Genomic DNA, 24,939 nt, shown 5'->3' with positions numbered 1-24,939 from the left:
GTTATGTGAGAAGGAATGGCAGGCCATTTTCATCTTTTATACTGACATTTGTGTCACGACGATTAACATTGCTCCTCCCTTCTCTGCCCCTCCCGTTTGCTGCCCGGCTCTCCTCACCTTTCAAATGGCAAAGGTGCCCTCGTGCAGCTGGCTCAGGGCAGCTGTTTTTACCCCACACATCTTCAGAAACCAAAGGTGCAAAAGGCACCTCAGCAAGGGTTTCTGACAATATTTCTTTCATTTATTTCTTTTGTGCTTTCGATCTTCGGCCTTCCTTAAAAATGTAATTCCTATTTCTGTCACAGCGTCGCCCTTCAGCCTATCCTGGAGGAAGGTAACTTCGGCTGCTAAGTGAACCTAGAAAGAAACGGGTTGGAGCAGTTAAGTGAAGAAATGTCCAGTTTTTCCCCCTCCTCCAGTATAAAGAGCTTTTTTTCTCTCTCTCTTACCACAAGGGGACCCCCTTTCTCAGGTTTCAGAAGAAACAGGTTTCTAGTTTGTTTTAAAATAACTTTCCCAACTAAGTTAATAAAAAGGAAGTTTATATACACTGGAATTTGATAATACAGTACCCATCATTCCAGTGCTTTGCTTTTTTCTGAGAACCTAAACTGTGTACTTGATGATTGTGTGATCACAAAATTTCCTGGTCACATCCTAATACTTACAATACTTTTGTTAATTAGTGGGACTGACGTACATACATAATAGTAGTACAGCTTTTGTTTTCTTGAAACATAAGATATATGACAAATTAGAAACTGACAGAAACATAAAGCAGCCCATAAGTTATCTTCCAGAAAATGCCACCGAAGCTGTACAACTCAGTGACTTTCAAATGATGCCCTTTGTTTATTCTTTTGTAAAAGCCTTAAATTTAAGAACAAAATTTGGAATGCCATCTGATACGCTTCTGATGCTTAGCATGTTCAGCATTATACTCATCCACATTGTGTTCCCCCTTTCAGCAGGTGCAGTGGTAACCTAAGAATATTATTTATCTCCATGTATTTGGAAAGAATCAGGGATGGCTGACGGTTACACCTATGCAGGAAAGAGGCTGAAGGAGCAGCGGAGGAGCCCAGCATGTCCCCCAGGCTCTCCACATTATGTGTTAGCTGGTTCCCTGGTCCCATCCGGCTTTTGCACCTGAGTCCCCCACTGAAGAGCCAAGCAGAGACAGCGTGACGTGAGACAACCTGTGTGCTTCCCTACCTCAGGATCTGGGATCAGTCTGGCCCTCTTTTATTTAGATACAGATATTTAATCTGAGAGAGAGATTAAATACTACTAAATTTCCTTTATCTGAGCAAGTGGTTTTGCCTCCCTGTGCCTCTGCGTATTGACGAAGAATGGAGAAAATAGATGTGCACTTCCTTACCATTTCCAAGGCACCTCGAATCACTCCACAGAGGAGGTTACAGTAGCAAAGTGATGCTCGTTCCGCCGGCAGCTCCTCCACAAAGTCCACTAGTGGGTTTTTGTCCAGGATTAAGGAGAATTCGTTTCCTGCGGCACTGCTGCAGCTCACACTAGGGGTGACCCCAAGGTACATCTTGAAAGCAACCTGCAAAAGGATGAAACTCTGCTGCTTCAGTCTGTTGTGTGCAAAGCAGAGGGCAAACTTCAGGATGTAGCATCCTGTAGACCAGCTTTATCCCAGGAAAATAGGGGGAAGGGTGAGACAGGCTGGAAATCAAACTAGATTCATCTCTTCTGTGATCAGTTTGAGACAGAGATGCAAATCTGGAGCTACGTGATACTCCAGGGAAATAAAACAGAAGGCTGGTTATTCTGTCTTTATCTTCCTACATTTACAACCCCACACAAAGTGGTTTTACTGTTATCACTTTCCTGCTTTCAGTCATGTCACACTCTCCTGGGACCATTAACCTCTATATTAGGGCCTTCACTACATTGCCAGCAACTCTGATAATCAGAGCTCACGAACTCCTGCAACTGGTGAGTGTGTGTTTTCACTCTGATCTCTGTCTGCAGTCACGAAAAATCAACAACCCACCAAGAATAAGACTGCCAAGACTGGAAACTTATTTGGTTATGCAGAGCATCGCTTGTTTTCCTTCTACTACCAATGAATGTTACTGTAAATGTGCAACATCTGCTCTGGTGGTGGACTGGTCCCCTGTGAGCGTGTTTCTCCAGACAGTGACATCACGGTGTTATCTAGACAGCATTCAGACAGGCTGGCAGTGGGCTGCTTCTCCCCGGGAAAGCTCTCCCCTGCTGCACCACTACAGGCTGCTACGACTGAAGATAAAAGCTTCTTGATTTTTACCTCTGTAGTGAGTATCAAACATGGACGGTTTCCAAACAATCCTGAAATTCTTTATGAACCGGAAAACTGCTATAGGTTACAGTTTTATGGCACTGCTGACAATGGGAGGTGAACGTGTGTTTTCTCTTGTTGCTTTCAGATGTCCCTGCAGCAATGAAAACTTCAGATATGGTTTGGTATTTCTCTTCTCCCCAGCTTTTGTTTTGCTAGTTGTTGGATATTTCTTGAACAGCAAGACCTGGAAACTCTTTACGGGCTGCTGGGCGAATCCCAGAAAAATATTCCCCAGAGGGAATACCTGCCATTTCTTTTACGTCTTTGGACAAATCACTCTAAACGCTCTGGTAGCCCCAGTGATGTGGCTTTCTGTGGCTTTGCTCAACGGGACTTTTTACGAATGTGCCATGAGTGGCTTGAAAAATCCTGCCTACGTACAAGCAGTTTGCCACAGCAAATCTGAGAAGTGCTTTGAAGAGCTACACAAGGTAGCTTGTGACAAAAGCTCCATGCCCTTTCCAGAGAGCGATGAATTGAAACGAACCCTTCAAGCACAGTCTCAGGTAAGAAAAATAAACAAAGAGCATTATGCAGTTTTTACTGCTGCTGAGATTTATCTGTGGAAGATCCTGATGTCAGATGCCAAGATAAAAACGTTGTTTTCACATCAACAAAGTTTTGGCACCATGCAGCCTCACAAAATACAATTGATCCATCTTTTAGTTCAGTTTGAGCTGTGCCATACTTCCTGGGGGTTCCCACTGACAGCAGGATCAATAAAACAAGGTAACTTAAAGCTTTCTTCCTAAATGAAGATTGCTCTAAAGAGAAAAAGCTACTGGATTATTTAGGAGGCTGCATTAACAGATGTCACCCCATTAAAGGGGTCTGTTCCATTAATAAATCCATATCATACTCTCTTATTTTATATCATCATGATACTGTAATGAAATCTTAGGTCACTAACAGTAGAAAAATACTGGAAAATAAGATTCGTGACAGATTTGTGACTGCTTACATAATACATTTCTGTTTGTGTTTCTCGTGCTCACAATGCCAAATGAGAGCATGTTTTTGTCCTGCTTGGAGGAAGGAAGAAACACTAAAATAAAACAAGCAGAATACACAAAGCTGAAATTGTATTACATTTTACTATATTAGTGTGATACAGTTCTGTTCACTGCCTTGAAATGTAAATAAATTCAGAGACAAAAAATCAAAACAAAGGAAAAAAGAAAAGAAAAAAAAGGCTACAGAAAACGATGGGAAGATGATTGTCAGTAAGAAGGAAAAACACTGTGGAGCCAGCAAGTTCTTGTCAGACGATTGTATCCATATGGAACCATTTCCTCCCTAACAGCCAGCTTTATTTTCAATCCTCATGCAAACAGGAGTGGAATGCAGACAAATCCTGCATTGCAGACAAAGCTATTTATTTGAGAGTTTCAGAAGGAAATAACAAATAGTGCTTAAGACTTTAAGTTGTATGCATAGGAAATAGTGAAAGAGCAGTGACTGAGTTTGTAGCATGAGAATTCATTCTCCAAGCTGCAAGAAAGTGAAAAGTTGCTAAAAAGAGCAGTTTCTCAAGTACCCATAGAAATCAAGTCAGTACAAAGTGACTGGAAAAACAAAAGAAAGCGAAGCTATTCTTCCATACTAGTCCCTAAGAATAATTGTTTGTCAAGCTTCTGTTTCACATATTTCCCTGAGGAAACTTTCTATATTCTCTCAGCTAAATATAGATTTTTATTGGCAGTTATTTTTCTAACATCAGTGCAAGTGTTCACATGAGAAAGGTTGCAGCTTTCCATATCATCACCATTAAAGCATGGGAAATCAGTTCCACTTCATATGGGTCTCTGAAACCTAGGAGATTTGTTCCACACTGGAATTTGTTCCACTGTTTGAAAACAAGGGGGTTTTTTTTGCAAATGTTACGCATTGCAGTAGAATAGGTGGGTAAAACTATTGGTTAGGCTAGTGGCACTAGACTTAAAAAAATTGCATTCACATCTTTGCTGTCCTTAAAGCAGAACATCCCACAATAACAAAACCAAGCACATTTTTCCATCCAGCCCTTTCTCTAACCCTGGAAGCAGCTCTTTCCTTTAATATGTTCCTAACGTAATTTTGTCAAAACTCTGAAGTTGCTAAAATAAAAAGGTGAATCATGCTGGAAAAGCATATTTCAGCAAAAACAAAGTTATCTGAAAATACAGCAACTATTTCTAATCAGTGTGTAGATGAATTGAGCTCTATTCCAGTGCCAGCATAGACCTGCCAATGCACACATTCTTTCTTCTTTCTCATGCCCTCTCCTTCCAGCATTCTTACAGGATTGGGCAAGAAGATAATTTTAAACTAGCTTTGCCATAAAAATTATTTTCCACTACAAAGGGCTGATTCATCAAAGTCAAAAAAAGGTTCACAAGAATAGCTCAGTGAACCTCCTGGTAAAAAAATTTGGGAAAAGCTTTTTAAATTTAAGACTATCTTTTATATTCTTGTTAGCTAATCAATGCTACAACATTTCTAGTTGTTGTTTGTTTTGTGTTGGTTTTTTTTTTTTAATTAAAAAGAAGTCTGAAAACAACACATCTAAAAATGGTCAGAGTTTAAAAGGTTGATTGATCTGGGACAAAAGGTACTTACCCTTTTTGCTTTTGTAGTTCGTCACAATTCAGAATTGTGTCTTAATCCTAATTTTTGCTGGGTAATTTTATGTAACGCTTTCAGGAGATAGAAAAACATTTCCCTTCCAGTGATTGTGATATATTCCCTATACACTCTTCCCTCTGTGTGACAGAATCCAGCGAGCAATTCTCATACCCTACATGCCAGATGGTTATAGCTGTGCAATAAACTCATCAGACACTACTCCTGCTCTCAGGTCTGATCTGTTTTCTGCATAGCACTATTCAGCCATAACATTATTTGACTGATCACGTAGACCTCTCTCAGATTTTTCTTCATACAGTCTTGTAGTTGAGGTCTGATTCGAGATCGTCTGTCCCTGAACTATCTTTTGTTTTCCCAGATTTTAGGCTGGTGCGTGATAGTTACCACGGCTCTTCTCTCCCTGCTAACCACCTGCTGTGCCAGCTGCCAGTCGAAAGTCAGCCACCTCCAGCTGATGTTCTGGAGGGTGTATGCGGAGAAGGAGAAGGAGCAACTGGAGCAGATTTTCGAGCTGTATGCCACCAAGTTGAGCGAACGAAACCTGAAGTGCTTTTTCGAGAACAAGGAGCCAGAAGCAATTCCCCTGCCAGCTTTTCAGGCATGGGAAGATGCGTCCCAGCTCTACTCTTTCAGCAACAGCAAACAGCATTACAGCACCATTCATAGGCTAGTTGAAGGCGGCCAGAAAGAAACTAGTGAGGAAAGAGAGACAACACTGGACTATGTAGACAGAAGGGAAATACCATAGATCAAATATATGTTCAGCTTTTTTGTATCTTGCTAATGTAGCATGCTTCTAGCTGGTTTCATCTCTTTTTTTTTTTCACAATGGCACCTTTCCTCTTCATCACGTTCCCTCCCAGTTACAGACTTGCTCCAAAAGGACGGAACAAAATTATTTCCCTACATCAGTGAAAAGGCTGCAGTCCTCCATGGCACCTAGGGTTCATGCTCTACTAACGTCGCTGGCTCCAGATCAAGAGCTGACAGCAAAAGAAGATGTATAATGACTTCTACCAGAGGGTTTAAACAATATCTCATGTAAAAGGTGCTATAGTATGCTTATCCTATGTGAATCAAGAGACAATCATAAAGTAACACCGTTTAAAAGGTGTGAATATAACAACAGAAGATGTGTGTGGCTTTCTGACAGCCCACAGAGAGTGAAGGTTTTGCTTCCAGGTCATTTCCAGGCCATTTGCAGGTACAGCATTGTTTTGAGGCACCAGTGGTCACTCAAAGCATCTCAGCATCTTTGGACTCCTGTTGTACCTAGAACATCACGGATGGTCACAGTGATCAGCCCTTGTCTTCTAGTCCCTGAGACATCTGCCAGGGACATGGGGCAGTGACCTCCAATGACAGTGAGGTGCCAGGTAATTTTTTAGACAAATCTTACAGCCAAAGAGTAGGGTACCAAGAACTTGAAATTACCAAATGGTTCGGCATTTTTGTGGTTTTGTTAAAAAATAATATGCTATTTTGAAACATAGTCAGTTGTTAGTGATTTGTTAAAATAATGAAAATGCATCACTGATGTTTAGCCTCTGTAGAGTACTTGGTATTATCTGCTTCCACCAAGAATTTATCTCTGTATGGTTATAAAGCTCCTGTTTTGAGTGGGTTTCAGGCACTGCGTGCAGCCTCTAGAGCCATGTAACATTGTTTGTATGGGGCCTGCAGCCAGTTTACAGCAGAGGGCCTGGAAGGAAATTCCACATTTTAAGACAAGAAAATATTTTGCAGCAGGCTGACGTTAATTTTTCTGAATATCTTAGGAAACTTAGTATCTGGAGCAAGAGGAACCAGCAGGCAACACGGGCGAGGCGACTGTACAACCAGTGCTTCTGACAAATGCGTTTCACCCCAGAGCCCTACGCTTTACCTCACCCACTTGGAATTCACCACGTGGCTCCCACAGAGGGTGTCCAGAGTCTCTGCAAACACTGTATAAAAGGAGAACAAAGCTTCTGCCAAGTTTCTTTCCCTGGGGTGACTGGGCAGGCTTTTATGCAGCTTTTACTGCCAGTCTCCCTGAGTCTGCAAAGAATCATGTTTTTGCTCTGCTTGAATCAGGCTCTTATCAACACACCAGGCTGACTAACCAGCTGTTCTCATACTCGCTGCGCTTCTTCAGCAGAAAAAAAAATAATCTGCATTTACAGACCATTAGTCTTTTTAAAAATAAAATCCAAGAGCTAAATCCGCTGTCTGCTTAGAATTTTCACTGTGTTTTGAAGAACTTGTGGCCTTTGAGCAAATGTTTTCAAGTTTTTTATCCCGGCTGACCCACTTTGCAGCAGACCTAGAACATGTTATATGCCTAAATGTACCTGCTGCACCTGAAAGCACAGAGGCAACGCTGCCAGAATGAGTCACAACAGCAGGCATGACTGACACCCTGTCTGATGCATAAACATTTTTCTCCTCTGGCTCCTCTCCTGGTAGAGCAACTATCTGATTCCAGGGTACACGTCCCTTCCCATTTGTCTGCTTTTCTCTTTCTTTAGGAGAGATGCCCCAACATCTACTGCTCAGCCCCATTTCAGCTCCTCCCCACATGCAAGAGGAGAGGAGACCCCACTGCCTGGGCCTTCCTAAAGGCATCTTTCCATCTCCTTCCTCTCCGGTACCACAGAAAACCAAAGCAAGTAGGGATGCAAAGAGGAGGACACTAAGTAGATTAATGAGCTGATCAAGGAATATGGGAGACAAGTGGGTTGATGTAAGGATGAGGTCTCCACTGTGATATAAGAGCTGCAACCCAGAAGTAAAAGCATAGTTGGCAGAGGGAAAGGTGAGAGGACAGAGGGATCCTACTTTGGGCTTTTGGCACCCTCTTTTTCCTCAGGAGAAAGCTCAAGGCTCTGCACCTGAGTAGTCAGGACCGTCTGAAACAGGAGTGGTTCCCAGCCTGGCCTTCTCCTTTATCATGGAGGGGTAAAGCCAAGGCGCGTTCTTCTCTCCTCATCCTTACTCTGTTTCATGTTCACAGGTAACTCACGTTGAGTGTCTCCACCTCCAAGAGCAGCTGCTGAACGCTTAGTGCTGCAACATGTGCCTGAACGGAGCCTAAGGCTCTCCCTGACCCTCGTTCCCAGGGCTAAGTTACCCCAACTTGTCTTACCAAAATGTCTGTGATTTAATGCAATTGCCTTGTAGATGCTGGAATATTTCTATAAAAATAGACAAAAATAAAAGCCAGTTTGACCCTATGTTTTCAACTGGAGTCTGGTTTTGTCAAATTTAACCCTGTCCTTCAAGTAGCTATTGCAAAAGCTGTTTTGCATCAACATTGTCCCTGAATTAAAGTTCTCCGGCTACCAAGGCAGCTCAGAAAGAGGTGAAGACTATTGTCAACACTATCCAAAACAAACTGGGAAAAAAACTCAAACAGCAGAATTAATATTTTCTCTTGGAAAATTTAGATTTTGCATCAACACTGATGTCCATCAAAATATGAGTGCACAAATAAACAGGAAACTTCTGCTCAATTCTCTGTGCTTTGTCCCTCAGTTTACTATTTCATGTCCTCCGTAACAACCCAATTTTCTCATTAAATTCTCCTAACTCTTCTTCCTCTACACATCTGCTGCTCCTTCAAACTTCAAGTCTTTGTCGCAAGAACAAAAACTAGTTAACCATGCTAGGCCCTCATATGCTTTCAGTTTAGTTTCATCTGTACTTCGCATTACGATATGACGAATGTCTTCAAAATCTATTATCAAAATTTCCTGTGTAAGAGAGAACTTGCATGGAAACTATGCAAAACCAGTAGCTGGTTTGCAATGGAGCAAAACTGTAGAACTACAAAGTGAAAATTGTAAAACGTCTCGGCAGAAAAATAATGTAAGTACATAGATAAGTAATTCAATGAACAGATAGGAACATTTGTTTTTAATTCAGGCTATGACTGGACAAAAATTCCTTTAAAACTACCATATACAATTTCTCAGAGGGTAAAACAAAGGTCTTTTCAATTTTTCTTTGTGACTCCAAAAGACAGTGAAGGAAAACAAATGAGCAGTTTGGAAAGTTGCATCCATAAATCTGTCTCATTTCTAGCTATATGAAATGGAAAAAAAAAGAATATCTATTTAGACATGTACATAGGCTCACCGTCAAAATGACAGCCATATAAAGCAAAATCTCTCTTTTTAAAATGTTACTTGCAACTCTATGGGATTATGCACTGCTTAATGTCAAACAAGAAATCTATGCAGTCAGAATCAAAAATGTACCACTGCCCCTTTTCAAAATCTCAACCAGCATCCCATCTCTCCCAAGCAACAAGAAAAAAATTCATTAACATTTTGATGGTGCTCAAATACAGTCTAGAGTTACTGAAATATTTAGGAGGTTACTAACTTATCGGTCCCTTTATATACTACTGAAGACTTTTCACTACAAAACTTTGTATGCTTAAATAACGCTGCAAAGTGATAATACAGACTGTTAAAAAAATTGAAACCATAATTTCAGATTACATAATAACAAGATTAAGGAAAGACCAGAATTAATCTGCTAAGAAGGGGAAAGGCAGCCAAAATAACATTTTTGCTAGCATACTTTTCCGAGTACTTTTCCACAGTCAGAGTTTGGGAAAAGCAAGATGCTTTAAAGATCTTGACATCTGTTGCTGATTCCACATACTCACAAACTTTTCTTTACTCTTTACAGTGCTGCACTTCGTTTTTCAGTTTGCTGTCTACCACTTAGCAGAGCAACGTGCTGTATGCATTTCACTCACTGTTGAGATCTGAAAAGCACCATTTACCAGCTCCGTAAGATCTGCCAGCTTCTGTCAGACTTTCAAACGGGCCATATGTCAATATACGGGGACCTTGTGTGATAGGACCTTTCATGGAAAGGGGAACCATATCTCTTGTCCTACAGCTCTGGGCTTAGAGGTGACACAGTTGGGTTGCCCCAGCCCTGGTGGTCTCCAAGGGCCTCTCTACAAGCTGCATTCATGGGGTACTGAGCTTCCACAATAAAGCCCATCTCTCCCGCCATGGCTCCTCAACAAGGGATGTATCTTTAGTCACAATACAGTATTAACACAGCTATGGAGCCAGCACTAACTCACTGTGGACCAGAGAGCGTGGCCTGGCTGCTCCCACCAGTAGCACACACAGACACCTCCTGGGGCATGGTGACATTGAGCTATAGAAGGTACCATTGTTCTAGGATTACATCTAAAACCAGAAACTTTACTTTTTGCATCTCTTTCAATCAGATCAATGATGCTAGAGGTCTTGTGAGAAGGAATTGAAGTGAAAATTTGGTTTTGTAGGATTGTAGAACAAAACTATCACCCTCATTTCAAAAGTAATCCTCAGTTATACTCAAATCCAAATTCTGAATCGAGTCTTGGACATTACTTCTTCAGCTGATCTTTGTTCTTAATACCACTCATTCCTCAATTGGTTTCCATTTTCTTATCCCAATTTTCCAGTGAGCAGAAACCCTACTTTCACATGGCCTCTTTTATCTTTTTTTGATGCTACCTCAACTGCAACCATACAAAGTCACAGCACAACACGAGAAGTCAGTGAGGGCCGTGGGAACTCAGTGTAAAGGACTCACTTTGGTTTGTCATCAAAACATGTTGGCCCTTCTCCAACCCCATATAAGCCAGTAGTAAATCCCAGGCTTTATAGTCTGAACCAGTGGTTGAAGTTTTAAGCCCTCAGTCATGGCCTTATGTGCACCTTTCCTCCAGTATTTATTTCCTACTATGGCAAGCTGGCTTTGTACTCCTTGTTTTATGTTTTTTCCTTTGCTTCATCTCTTTCCATTTCCACAGCGAACACCCACAGCTTGATCTTACAGACTTCTCCTTTGCTTTCCAAAGGACTGCAGGATAACTGCTATGTTTACAGGACATTTGGGTCCAACTACATGAACTCTTTAACTGCCTTAATTACTTTAACTTTTAACTGGTTTTACACTCATCCTCGAAGAGATTTCTACCTAAAAAGGGTTAGTGCAGTTAAGTATCGAAGCGCTTTCTTCTGGCTGAGAACACGACTGCTGAGGAGTTAAAGAGATCATGTAAACAGCCGTGTAATTCTGAACCGACAACTTTAACAGTGTATTTGCAGTTACTTGCTGGGTTATTTTACATGTGTATTGTTGGTATGTGCCTCAGACAAATGTGCTTGAAGACTATTTAAAAAATGTTTTTCCAAAGAAATGTTGTCGTGGTTTAACTCAGGCGGCCACTAAACCCCATGCAGCTGCTTGCTCACCCTCCCTCACCCCTGGGGACAGGGAAGAGAATTGAAGGGGAGAAGGGAAGGAGACTTGTGAGTTGAGATAAGAACAGCATAATAATTGAAATAAAATAAAATTAAAAGCAATAATTATGAAAATGATAATAGATATATAATAATATATGATAATATATATAAATGATAATAGTATATATGAACAAGTGATGCACAGTGCAACTGCCCATCACCACCCAGTGACCAATGCCTAATCTGTCTCAGCTAGCGATCCTAAAAAAACGCAGTCCCAGAAGAGGAAGAGCCCCAAGAAAAGATAGATCCAAAGGGAGAGAGAGAGAAAAAAATCTTCCTGGCCAACTCTCATCTATACACTGGGCATGATGCTGCACAATATGGAATACTTCATTGGCCAATTTAGGCCTCAATCCGAAGTCTAAGTTCAAATCATAAGAGGAATTGTGGGCCCTTTGTCCCAGCCATGTTCACCCCCAGCCTGTTGTGCTCCTGCACACTGGCAAAAATACGGGAAGCCGAAAAGTCCTTGAGATCTCAGTGCCAACTATAAACATTAGTGAGCTATCAGCGTTCTTCTCATAACGAATCCCAGACTAAAACCAAAACACAGAGCTCTTCCAGCTGCTAAAAAGAAAACTAACTCTGTCTCAGCCAAAACCAGGATAAATAGGAAAATGCTTTCCATATTACTTTTTGCCTCAGAAAGGTTATACGCCTACTACAGAACTCCTCTGTTAGTTTGCTAAAGTCTTTTCAAGAGACTGTGTGCTTTAAAGTTTGTTCTAATCTTTCCAAGTAATTTTATTTCTCTCAGTAAGTCTCTTTTTTTAAAGTATAGCCTGCAGAGAAATAGTATCTTTTTGCTTACTTTGATGGTTAATTTCTCACTGTATTTTGTTGCTGAACCCCCTGTACTTAAGAATGATGGTTCAACTGTACTAAAGCGTTTGTAAATAAGGGAACTGTGAGGAACAAGACCCCAAAAATTAGATATCTGTCATATAGATGAAAATCCAGAGAAAATAAAGTACAAATACCACCTGAAGAAGAACATAAAAGTGAACAAAAACGTGATATTGCAGCCTGGTATCATTCTTTTAATGAGACAGTGTGTTTTAATGCAGTGATTGAATTGCTGCTTGTCTCACAGTTTTCCTTCAGCTGCCCTCACTGTCTCCAGTGGATCCTCTACCCAGGTTCAGCTCCTCCAAAGGAGGAGCTTTGTTATACATCATCCTGATTTGAGACTCCAAAATACATTTTACTTCAGGAAGAAATTTACTTTCCACTCTTTTATGAGCTAATGGGATCTGGCTGGCTTTCAGTAATGTCACCTGCTTCTGCTTTAAACTTTGGCAGATCACGGTGTACATGTGTTGTGCACATGCACACTTTATAGCCCTACCAGCAACAGCAAATGCAAAGAGGCTCTTTCTCTCTTTCCGTGACAGCCATCAGTTCCTCTATGTTCCAGACAAGCATTCTGGAATGATAACATAACTTCTGTCCCTCTCTCTCAGTCAGATGTAACGTAGGTATTTCTGACATGGTTGATGTCAGGTGAGCAGGATCACACATCACCTGATAATACCCACGTACGTTTTGAACTGAGATACTCCCATATAACCAGCATATACTAGTGCCTTAGTTCAATATATAGAAAACCTGCTGTTTCCCAGTTCTGTAGCTGGCAGTTAAACATAATGCTCACATTTAGCTATGCTACTGGTAATTCTCAAGCAATCAAAAAGTATGCCACACGTATTTTTGTCTGCCAAAATGAGCCAATGGAAATGAATCTCAGTTCAACTAACTGATGTCCTGATCTCTCCTCTTAAATCAAAATGACTACCTAGCAAATAGTTCTTTGTTAAAAAGTGTGGTTAATTTTCACCATTGGGAAATGCCAGGCGTATCTTTACTGGCAACACTTCATAGCTGAAAATCATAAAGGATAAAAGGGATCATTCACCACGACCTGAGCAGGTATTAGTCTGAGCTAAATTAATATCTATGGACTACCATTGCTTTTACAGTGACTCAGCTGTCTAAAGGGGCTGGACATGCTATGGATTTCTCTTTGAGCTTCCCCAGGTACTCTGACTTGCCCATGGGGTCAAAAATACATCTTTAGAAACCCGTGTATTTCTTAATACTGCTAAATTTCCTCCTAGATCTTTCTCGTCTGACAGTCATGAGAAAGACTACTCAATAAAAGGGAAATTTCCACCAAAGGAGGCAGAAGTACCCACTCTGATTTTATCTTTTTGGTTTTATTATTAGATTTGTGGTTAGTGAGGAAAATGTTCCTCTCATTTTCCTTTCTTACAGTTCTTCTCTGCTACCATTGAGTCTTTCTTTTGCAGAAAATCCTGCAGATTATTCTTAATACTACCATTTTAAGGTTAAAAACCATCTAAGATAATTATGGAGATATTGAGGAGATTCAGATGGCAGTAGTGAGAATATCAACGTTTAAGATCTGTATGAGATGGTTAAGGCTTATGCTCCTACAAAAAGAAAAAAAGTGAGGGAATATACAATTCGAAGTTTCTTAAAACTGGATCATTTTTTTGTTTGCTGCATTCTCTGACAAGAGTAGAAGAAAACAGCTTAAGTTGCACCAAACAAAAAGAAACTTTTTAATTCTTCTAATGTCAAAACGCCTCATAGGCTACTAGGAATAGAAGAATTTTAATTTCAGCTCAGCAACTGACTTTAAGGTCAGTTTAGGTCAGGGGTTGGCAACCTCTCACAGGTGGTATCCCATTTTGTGTTCTCCGTCCTCAACTCAGATATAAAACTAATACCCATGTGAACCAATTCCGTGGTTTTGACGACCCTTTGTGGTAAACTTACCATTGTGGGTTTATCAAGAGTATCCACAAAATTCTTTTCTCATTAAACATCTCAATTTTTGTGTTCTGTTGAATGTTGGTTTTTTCCCAGCCTGATGTAGCACTACGCTACAGGCCTAGAAACGGATGTCTCCTCTCAAGGCCAACCTCAATGAGCTACTAGTCAATATAAAGTTGTAGATAAGGAAAAGGCTGTATTTCACCCATGGAAGCATGGGTGTGATTGTAGAGATGAGTGATTATTGATAAGAAAATCCCAATATAGCAGAAAATGTAGATAACTGTTCTGGAGCAAACTGATAGAGGAGGAGGGAACAGCTAAGACCACTGAAGATGATGAAGCTCTAGAGAATGTAAATGTTATTTACCTGTGCAATCATGTCTGCGGTTTCAGAATAACTGCGGCACTTTTTCACAGCTGAACGAGCTAAAAAATCATCAATCAGCCTTACGCCAATGCCGTATCCCCTAAGGAGAAAACAAAGTTAGTTAACATTCAAAATGGGGCACTTCTTTCCACCTGCCATCTCCCTAATCTGTCTCTTGTGCTCTTCCAGCAGAACAGCTGCATGTTCCTAAATGAATGGCTTTGAGGACAACAGATTTTGCCGGTCTAGATTCTTCTTTCTGCCACATTTTGCAGCACAGTAGGATTGCTATTCATGTAGTCATTTAAGGAATCATACTCCTTTGAGCACAATACTCCTAGGAAGGACGATATGAATGGTGTTTGTAGACACATTGTCTATATATACATTTACATAGATGAATAAATATTAGATATTAGATATATAATATATAAATAATATACAAAGAAGACACATGATTAATACTGCTTTGTCACTGAAAATAGGATAGGATAACATAGCACAGGATTTTTTCCATTCCTCTGTGACTCCCAGAGTTCATCTCACACTTCCTCTGTCAAGGAGAACAGAGCAACTGCCCCTCCAGGTCACAGCATTCATCCCTGGGCTGGTGGGGAGTTCGGCAAATCCTGGGCACCCTCATTGCAGCATTCAGGTGCATGGAAAACCCATAGGAAATGAACTCACACCCAATCTCTTTCACTTTATCCTCTTATCTCTTCATCTCGTTTTTCACTCTTCCTTCACACTCCCTCTTTGTCTTTTTTCTAACGTGTTCTCTCCCTTCATCTACTAGTTGCAGAAAGAATCCAAAAATTGCTAGGTAATATACAGTTTCAGTACAACACCACCTTCATTTTGTATTTTACACTACAGTTTCAGACAAACTAAATAAAAAAGGATGGAAGTTAATGGAATTTTTTATAAAACAAATATTCATTCCTACCTCTCCCACATTAATAAAGGTCAGCAACTACACAATGTGTAAAATAGCTATGCCTCCAAGCGTTTTTTGAAAAAGGGGAAAGAGATTGACATAAATGTTAGGAAAGAATGTGAACTCAACTCAGAAATGTTTTTCGGGAATTTTTTGTTTCCATTTATGTGGATGTTGGCAGTCTCTGCAGGTTTGTCAGAGGCCCTACACCCTCAGTGAAGCAGCCTGAACTCGATGCAGTTTCTTATTGATTTTGTACCACGTCTTTGACAAGAAGCCAAAAAATGATCTGACATCTAATGCGACGACAAGACCAAAAAGTGGTTTTGGCAGCATGAAGTTTAAAATTGCAGTATGTCATGCATCAGAAAACAATGAAATATTTATTGCCTAAGTATCAGTATTAATGTTGATAAAGATGTCAGCAGCAGTTAGCAAGGTATTTATTGGTGATGTACATGACTACTTAGATCCTTTTCAATTTTTATGCCTTAGATTTGCAAACTCAAATGAATAATAAATTGATAAGCAGCTATTTGGCAACTGTATAGTGAAAAACACCCTTCTCACTATGGATTATATATGTACATACATAGAGAGAGAGACCTAAGACTATTGTTCCCAGCTGTCACAGGTCTGCTAATCTATAAGGTTTCTTCCTCAAATTGAGCTGTTTTCATCTGCATGGAAGTAATAGTCTTAATGAAATGAATGCTTTAATGAAACTTGTCATTATTTTATCAAGTCCTTCTCTTTATCAAGAGAAAAAATATTTTATAAAAACTGCTATAATAAAAAAACACAAACAGCAAAATATGTCTCCACATCTTCCAAAACTACCCTTTAGTAATTTCTACTATAGCATCAGAAAGAAGTCTGTGAATTGTTTAAATGTATGATTTTCATCAGAGCTGAATGAGGGATTAATATCAAATGAACATCTGAGGGATGTTGCCCCTTCTTAGTGAATAAATTAGTTTTCTTTTTTCCAGTCAATGATATTTTTACTCACTTCCATCAATAGCTATTGCTACAACTTGTTTGCAAGCTTTCAGATTAATAGTCAAATCGCTGGGTATTCTGTCCACTGTGATTGTTGTAAATCTGTTTTGCATGTCCGTTTTGCCTGAAAACACAAGCTTTACTCTTCTGCCAAAGATCTTAGCTTATCATCTTGTCCACCACCTCAAAAGTTGTTTCTTGCTGATTATTTTTACTGTGGCATTGCCTAGGATTTACGTGCATCCTAGAGGCCACAATCCAGTGGAAAAGTAGAAAGAATGAATCAGACTCTAAAGAGACAAACAAGTAAAATTTGTCAAGAAACAAATTTAAAATGGCCTCAAGCATTACCTTTGGCATTACTTCGAATCAGAGTACAGCCAAAGAGTGGAACCTCTATCAGTCCTTATGAATTGTTGTACGGAAAACCTTATGAGTCCCCGGAACCAAATCCAAATATGCACGTAAAAGGAAAACAAGATGTATATAACTATTTGCTTTCTCTAGGGAAAACCTTAGCTGCAATTCGGAGTGCTGTGATTTGGAATCGACCTTTATCTTTAGACACTCCAGTGCATGATTTCCAACCAGGAGATTATGTCTACGTAAAGACGTGGACTTCTGAACCTCTGCAAGAGCGCTGGAAAGGACCTTTTCAAATATTGCTGACAACCTTCACAGCAGTCAAGATTGCAGAATCTACAGCCTGGATACATTACACTCGAGTGAAGAAAGCACCAGCACCCTGGAAAATTGTGAATCGTGACCCAGAGACTTTGAAACTGACTCTGAAACATGTCTAATTTCTTATATCTGTTTTTAATTGTTCTTTGGATCTTATGCTGGAAAGCAGTACTAGTGAAACCATGGACTGACTTGGTGAGTAGGAACAAAAGACAATTAGAAACAGAACAAGTGATTGAAATTCCCAAACAAACACCTGAGGAAAATTTGATATTAGGATTAATTAAAGGATTTGCCAATTTGCAGAATGTTACACAGATTACTGCTTGTTTACCCATACCAAGAGCGGTAGGTGAATCTATTCCATGGGGAATCTTAACTATGAATTTGATTAATCAGGAACATAAAAATGAGACCACTCACTGTGAACAGCCAGTGACTCAATGGTATGAACAAGTGAGATACATTAGAAAACAATGGAAGTCCCCAGGAAGTAAAGCTGAATGTACAAAATTACTGAATTCAAACTTTGTAGACATCAGTGGAGGTTTGACAGGACTAGATTCAGGATATGGTTATGGATGGTGTTCTTATGATGAACCAATAAAAACGAATATAAGCCGTACAATAATGGAATGGAAATGTAAAGAAAATGTTGAAACTTCATAAAAGGAAGAACTTACTTGGGAATCAATTTGGTCTATGGCTATATTCTCCCAATTTCAATACATGGCGAAAACCCCTTGGTGTTTTACGTGGGTAGGGTCAGTTTATGGAGTTTGGCCAACAGTGACAGATAGAGGAACTACGTCACTAAAAAGGAAAGTTCAGTACCCTGGTGGAAATGTGAAAAAATTTACAATTGTAGTACAGTAAGTAAAATAATACAAAAATTCCCCCTTTAGCAGCTGCAGTGAGATATGGATGCTTCTGTCGAGGACTCAAAAATGATCTTCAATTGGCTGCAGATTATCAAATTAAAAAAGGAACATTCTTAAGTTGTAAGAAAAGTACAATCCAGAGTCCTGGACACTTGGTTTGGGCATTAAATGATGGAACCTGGACAACTCACTTACCATTAGATGGTAAAGGTAAACAAATTACCTTAGGCATGCCAACATTATGTCCAATTTGGAAAAAATCACCATTTAAAGGACCCTTAGAAAATCTAAATCTAAAACGAACTAAAAGGTCTGAGACAGATGATATTTGGAACGAACCATCGACAGGACTGAAAATCAGCTGGGCTCTTGAGTCTCTTCTAAATCCTATAGCCTCGTATAGAAACAGAGAATGGCTGTATCATTTAACAAGTCAAGTCGAGGAGTTAGCAAATGTTACAAAGAAAGGGTTCAAAGAATTAAACATTCAATTGCAAGCAACATCTAAAATGACACTTCAAAATAGAGTGGCTTTAGACTACTCAAAGAACATGGGGTATGTGGATATCTCAAAGTTAGACCACTGTTGTATACACATTCCAAACGTTACACAGGATGTAGAGCATGATTTGGATTTGCTAGAAAAAGTTGAGAAGGAAACAGAATCAATCCGAGAAGACACGTCAGAAGATTGGATAGGAAAAATTTTCAAAGGACTAGGCTGGAATCTAAGCTCTTGGATCCAATCTTTGATTAAAACTCTGTTTCTGTTGCTAATTGTCTTACTGATGATCATTCTATTATACAATTGCTTAAAGAAACAGTTTGCTAATAGAATTGCAATCAATCGCAGAATCATGAGAGTTACCTACTATTCCACCAGACTACGGTTCATCACCAAAATATGCTGAAACTAATCTTAGCCTTGAACATGATGATAAGTAAGTATTAAACAATAAAAGTGAAAGTGGTCAAAGTATTGAAATAGCTTTCAATACTTTCAAAGGGGGAAAATGTTACTGATACTTAGAATTTTGGTAATTAAAATTTAATCAATAGTTTGTAATTAATATGGTTTTGTAGTTGATTTTAATAATATAGAATTATAAGAAACCTTTTTAATGAAAAGTATGCTTGTATAGTAATCACATGCTGCTATGAAACTCCCTGTATAGCCCTGAACCAGGACCAAAGGGATAGGTCAGATTCATTTAGTAAGAACATGTAGTACAAAGCACAAGTTGATTTGTAAACTGATTTATGATAGCTACATAGGACTAGAAGAATGCATGTAGCTATCAAGGTCTAGATTAATGAAGATGAAGAAAGCCAACCATAACGGTTTCGTAATGGTCTATGGGTACCTGCCAGAAACCGTGAACTTAAGCAAAAGGTAATTCCGGCAGGGGGAGATCGCGACCATTGACTCACAGACCACCTACCCATATTACACCCCAGACTCATTTCTAGATGATTCTAACTTTTCTTGCACAGAATTGGAAATGGGAGGAGAATATGCTAATGATTTTCAGGAAATAATATGTTTATGTATGATTACCTAATGGATTTGCATATGTAAGCTCTATATAAGAAGTTTAATTTTGGTGCAAGGTACGCACGCTAGGAGGAGATATCCCCCGTGCACCCGGCGCCGCAATAAAGAAGTGTCTGCTTATCCACATCCCATTGGTGTTGATAAGTTTCTTATTCCGGATTTTTGGTAACACATCAATAGCTATTGCTACAACTTGTTTGCAAGCTTTCAGATTAATAGTCAAATCGCTGGGTATTCTGTCCACTGTGATTGTTGTAAATCTGTTTTGCATGTCCATTTTGCCTGAAAACACAAGCCAAAGATCTTAGCTTATCATCTTGTCAACCACCTCAAAAGTTGTTTCTTGCTGATTATTTTTACTGTGACAACGCCTAGGAATCTCAGTCAGGATGATAGGATCCTAAAAACATAGGAGCTTCATTTTCCAGAGATTATCCATGTAAAAATCAATTCCTCGTTGACCATTACTGCTATATCACTCATTGTTGTATGGGCTTTTAAAGGTGAGAGGGCCATCTGCCCCTAACCCAGGGCGGAGTGGGTGGTGTTGGCAGGGGAAGAGAGCCACCCCACAGGGGACAATTCAGAGAGCTCAAGTCAGACACCTCAATTACACCCTCAGGAAAGGTGATTGACTACCAAAGGAGTCTGCCTATTGACTTAGTCTAAGCCAAATCCTTACAACCTGGAATTGTGACTACTTCTTAGCTGTCCAAGTCCCAAAACCACGGTGTAGCTAGATGGGGGGAAGCCATAGGAAGACCATAGAAATACATGTTAACTAGAAAAGACCTTTGAGAAACGAAAAGCTCGTCTAGTTCAAAATAACATGGGTATCAAGAAATAGAAGAGAGTTAACATGGAAATTGAAAAAGAATACATGTAAATAGGAGATGACATTTAGAAGGTTATATAATTAATTAGCTTAACAAAGGACCAACAAGGAACAAGTGTAAGCTGTCAAAACAACCCTGATGATTTTCTCTGAGAATTCAAAGGGTGATTGTTGATCTTCATTCACAAATTAGTGTTATTTCTGTTGACAGAATATTGAACCTTAACCCTGTACTCTCTGTAATCCTAGTGTTGGAACTCATAAGATAACAGACATAAAGCTGAAACACAATACGCAGATGGTCAAATAGCATTGATACAGCTGAATATTTAAAGCAGTACTTACATTCTATCTAAACAGGTGTTGACATCTTCATCTTTTTCATAGTCCTTGCACAGCTGAGCTACCAAAGCCCCATATGTGAGTACAAAAAGTTCTTTGCTCTGCCAGAAAAGGTGGAAATTGAAAGTGAAGCAAACTAGAGTCAAAATTTTTCACATTTTTGAGCTGCTACTGTATTAAAAGCAAGCAAAAATAACATTTACATTAATCAAGAAACTTTTGTCCATGGATGTGTAATCACCGAAATCCACAATTCAAGTGTGACAGTCCGACTTGATCGTCACTTGAGTCCCTGTGCAGGGATTCTGCTTGTCAGAAATACCATTTCTTGGGATACAGCTAATTTCATCAGGTACATTCTTGCATCCTATAACAGCACATGTTAAATTGATAAATGCTGTCAAATGCTATCCAAGATCACTGACAAGTGTTTAGTTGCAGGAAGAAAAATTGAGAAAATGAGCTGTTAGTCCTTTTACAACAGGAACAACGGTGTATACCCTGAAATTCCAGTTCCTTCACAAAGATATGGCTGATTCGATTCAGATCATCAGCTGCTTCCCCCTCCCAAAAATAATTTAAAAAGTAGATAAAAACAAATTAGCTCAGAAAAATTAAAAAAATACCATCATTCAGCTCAAGTTTAAAGAATAATAAGGAAAGTAGAAGAGAACATTGACATTTTCCCTTCTTTATCAGACTTTACAAGTAACTTGAATCATTATCAATGCCAGCTCTCCAAATGCCTGGACAATCTCACTGTGACATTATTTCTGTATCTTAAAACAGAGGACGTGGTTGGTATGGATCCACTGGATGAGCAAGATGAAAGGGATGGGGGAGAATTACAGCTGCCTGCCCAAGGAGCATGGAGAGCAAATGAAGAGGTTGCTGCACAGATCCTGTCACAAATACTAGTCTGGGGTCTTTAGCTGTGCACCAACCTGGAGGAAAGTTTTCTTGCCTCCCTGCCATGCCAGATCACCTCCATGGCACTGTAGAATAGACCGTATTTAGCAGGAGTAGCAGCTGGCCTTTAGAGGAGAGACTAGATTGACTCACTAACTTCTTGGACAGGAATTAATTAAAGGAAGTGCTACAGGCCTGTGGCACATGGGCAGACTAGAGGCATTTTTTGTTTATAGCGTGTGGAAAAATAATAGTGAATACCAATGAAAAAATAGAACCAAGCACACAAGGCAAGGAAGAATGGCTTGGTGGAAAGACCTCTTACTGCTCCCATTGCATCAAAAGCTTGCAGTTTAATCAATGTTCCCTTTAAAAAGTCACTGCTCAAAATCTCAAGTAGTATGGAAATATTTCCTAAACTCGCCTTGGTGATAACTTCTGTTTACAATAATATTGCATAATGCCAGATTCCTGTTAACAAGTTTTGAATGGAGTAAATAGATGTCATACGGGTTCTGTACTGTTCTAGTCTCAGCAAAAAGTCTGTGTTCTAATAAGACAAACACCTTAGAGAAACTTAAGCATATTATATCAAGAAAATTGCATTTATCAGCCATTCTTGTGATCAGTTGGATTATTTTTTCCCATCAATTTATGTATATTAACATTAATTATAATATAGTCTTTTTTTTTTTTTTTCAGAGGAGATCTCTGTCCCCTTTTCAGAAATTGGCACAACATTGTCCTCAAGATTTCTTGGACTTCTCCACTGCCCCAACTCTTAGCAAAAATCATCATTAACCATCCAGACAGCCTTAAGGCTCTAAGTTCCTGAAGAAAGACTTATGTGGAGTTGAACCATCCAAAGAAGGAACAGAGATCTCTTTTTCTCTGTGCTTTATTTAATGGCTATCTAAGCACAGAGGCACATAAACTTACCTGACATTTCTATCTTTGGCCATAAATCTCTCTAAGCACTTAGACCTCTGCTTCTAGACAGACTCCAGTCTCAGAAACTTTGTGCTCATCTTTCCTAAACCTGTTTAGAATCTCAGCACTTTAGTTATCAGTCTTCTACAGTTGTCTATGTTCTTTGTTCCTAACTAGCAACTTCCTCTCTCTTCAGCTTGTTATGTGTATGTATACATATATACGTGTCTCATAGTTACGCTTTTAGATGCAAACATATTCTCTTCAAGACACAAGACTATTAGCAGGTTTTTTAAACCACTGTGGCCTTATTTCTGCAATATGGCACTTTGGTATTTTGGACTTGTGGTAAAATATTCCTAAACAGAAATTTTCAACCACAGATAGAGATTCCGAGGAAACTTGCTATCTGAATTTTTTGCATTTAGACACACCACTGCCAGCGAACAAGAAGGAGACTAACTGGCATCTTTAATAGCACAGAATACTGCTTTGTGTGATCACGCAGTTAAAGAAGGACCTTTTTACAAGGACGTGTAGTGATAGGACAAGGGGCAATGGATTTAAACTGAAGCAGGGGAGATTTAGATTAGATATAAGGAAGACAATTTTTACATTGAGGGTGGTGAGGCACTGGCACAGGTTGCCCAGAGAAGCTGTGGCTGCCCCATCTCTGGAAGTGTTCAAGGCCAAGTTGGATGAGGCTTTGGGCAAGCTGGTGTAGTGGAGGGTTTCCCTGCCCATGGCAGGGGGGTTGGAACTAGATGATCTTTAAGGTCCCTTCCAACCCTAACCATTTTACGATTCTATGATTCTTTGAGGCTTTGAGCAACCCGGTGTAGTGGAGAGTGTCCCTACCCACAGCAGGGGGGTTGGAACTAGATGATCTTTGAGGTCCCTTCCAACCCTAACCATTCTAGATTCTATGATTCTATGACCCTGTGATGGTGCACTCCCTGTGCAAAACTGCAACATTAGGAGGATGAAGAAAGACCCCTGCTCATGCAACATAATCCCCAGAAGAAGACGTGGTCTGCTATGCAGGAGGCATACAGTGGGCAACAGGTATGCTGCAGCCCCAGATGAACCATCTCTTCCTTCAACTATTTCTGAGGTAGAGATGTGGCCAGTGAAGCTTCTTTTCTCCAAAACAAGAACAGAGTTTAGCCTCAAGGATTCATGTTGAGGGCAGGACCGTCTCAAAATAATCTCATGTCATAGACAAGGTAGCTGGAGAGGTATGAGCAAATCTGAGTGTTACTGCTCAGAATCAAACAGACTTCAAGTCCTATGGACAGGCTTTTTAACGTCACTGCTTAATAGCTGACAGCTTGTTGGCAGCTCACAAGAGGGTCCCACTGTAGCCATAATTGCTGTCTGCACTTCTGTTCTCATACTGGCAGACTCATCCCCATCCTTTCAGTACATTCAGGCTATTCGGAATTATGACCATATAAAACACACCAATACAATAATAGCTTATTCTTACACCATGCACAATTTTAACCGCACATTACAAAAATGTCTTACTATTTTGTGGTTCTCCTGCTTTCTTCCTGGTGGCCGAGACATGTTGCCTGTGTGACACCTGATGCACTTGATTGTCGGTTTATGTCTTTTCTTCCTCAAGCAGCATAGTTTTCTCTCAATCACTGTATTTCCTCTTTCTCTCCTCTAAAGATTTCTCCTTTCTGCTCTTCTGCCTTTTGCACGAGAAGTGTTTGCTGCAATCTGTAATGCTGCTGATGCTCCTCCTATTCTCTACGTGTACCGAGCCCTTTGGGAGGAATTTGACTGGCAACGGATCTGCCCCTGTACGCAGCATAAATAACCACTCCATCTATAAGAATGATTTGTAATGAAATACACAGCAAACAGCTATGAGACTTCAAACTGGATAGCCCCAAGAGATTCACAGGTCTTAATGTTTTTAAGGACAGCAAATTCATTCTGTTGTTTGTGTCAGGTTTTGGTGTTTGGAGCGTTAACAGAAGCTCTGAAGAATACAAACAGAATTGCAAGCTATTGCTGCACAAGGTAATTAAAAATGGATCATTTCCAACTTAACGGAGCCATAATCTTCCGTCAGCTCTGACTGCTTTAGCCTGGTGAGTTAATGTCTGCCTAGGCAGGAGCAGCATGGGTTACAAGGCACTGCTACCAGCATGTTTCTGCAAGGCTGGCAGGACAGATCCAAAGCACTCAGATCCCCAGAGGAGTAAACTATGTGCCTACTACAGCTGCCAGCTTCTGCAAATGGCACTTTCATTAACAATGTTTCTAGGGCATCTTATGTCATTCTTAACCTATTACAACCTCTGTTTGTAAACATCCCTGCTATGAACATCCAGGAAGGTTCAGCTTACTTTTTCCATTTTCCCCTGAAGCAAATTTGGCCTATTCTGTTAGTTT

At 39.8% G+C, this 24,939-nt stretch overlaps 2 protein-coding genes across 2 annotated transcripts; one reads left to right on the top strand and one right to left on the bottom strand.

Moving 5' to 3' along the window:
- Positions 1–237: 237 nt before the first annotated feature.
- TRAPPC3L (trafficking protein particle complex subunit 3L) lies at positions 238–24,099 on the bottom strand. Its single transcript, XM_086631261.1, has 5 exons — positions 24,058–24,099; positions 20,692–20,789; positions 14,453–14,552; positions 1,382–1,567; positions 238–357 (listed from the first exon to the last, which is right to left on the bottom strand). The coding sequence occupies exons 1-5, from the start codon at positions 24,097–24,099 to the stop codon at positions 238–240; spliced, it is 546 nt and encodes a 181-aa protein (XP_086487387.1).
- On the top strand, positions 2,317–5,723 carry CALHM5 (calcium homeostasis modulator family member 5). Its single transcript, XM_086632127.1, has 2 exons — positions 2,317–2,856; positions 5,334–5,723. Exons 1-2 carry the CDS (start codon positions 2,317–2,319, stop codon positions 5,721–5,723), a joined length of 930 nt encoding a protein of 309 aa, XP_086488253.1.
- Positions 24,100–24,939: the final 840 nt, after the last annotated feature.

Source organism: Tauraco erythrolophus, chromosome 2, assembly GCF_009769465.1.
Source record: "Tauraco erythrolophus isolate bTauEry1 chromosome 2, bTauEry1.pri, whole genome shotgun sequence".
Classification (NCBI taxonomy): Eukaryota; Metazoa; Chordata; class Aves; order Musophagiformes; family Musophagidae; genus Tauraco; species Tauraco erythrolophus.
Note: the sequence above shows the minus strand (reverse complement) of the source record. Positions and strands in the feature narration are given on the sequence as shown.

What these genes read in the sequence shown, in the direction of transcription:
- CALHM5 (XM_086632127.1), top strand. Translation starts at nt 2,317, where the DNA reads ATGGACGGTTTCCAAACAATCCTGAAATTCTTTATGAACCGGAAAACT. An exon ending in CCCTTCAAGCACAGTCTCAG is followed by an intron (nt 2,857 to 5,333) that starts GTAAGAAAAATA and finishes TTGTTTTCCCAG; the next exon opens with ATTTTAGGCTGGTGCGTGAT.
- TRAPPC3L (XM_086631261.1), bottom strand. Translation starts at nt 24,099, where the DNA reads ATGTCTCGGCCACCAGGAAGAAAGCAGGAGAACCACAAAATA. An exon ending in AGCAGGAGAACCACAAAATA is followed by an intron (nt 20,790 to 24,057) that starts GTAAGACATTTT and finishes CTTTTCTGGCAG; the next exon opens with AGCAAAGAACTTTTTGTACT. An exon ending in CCGCAGACATGATTGCACAG is followed by an intron (nt 1,568 to 14,452) that starts GTAAATAACATT and finishes ATCCTTTTGCAG; the next exon opens with GTTGCTTTCAAGATGTACCT.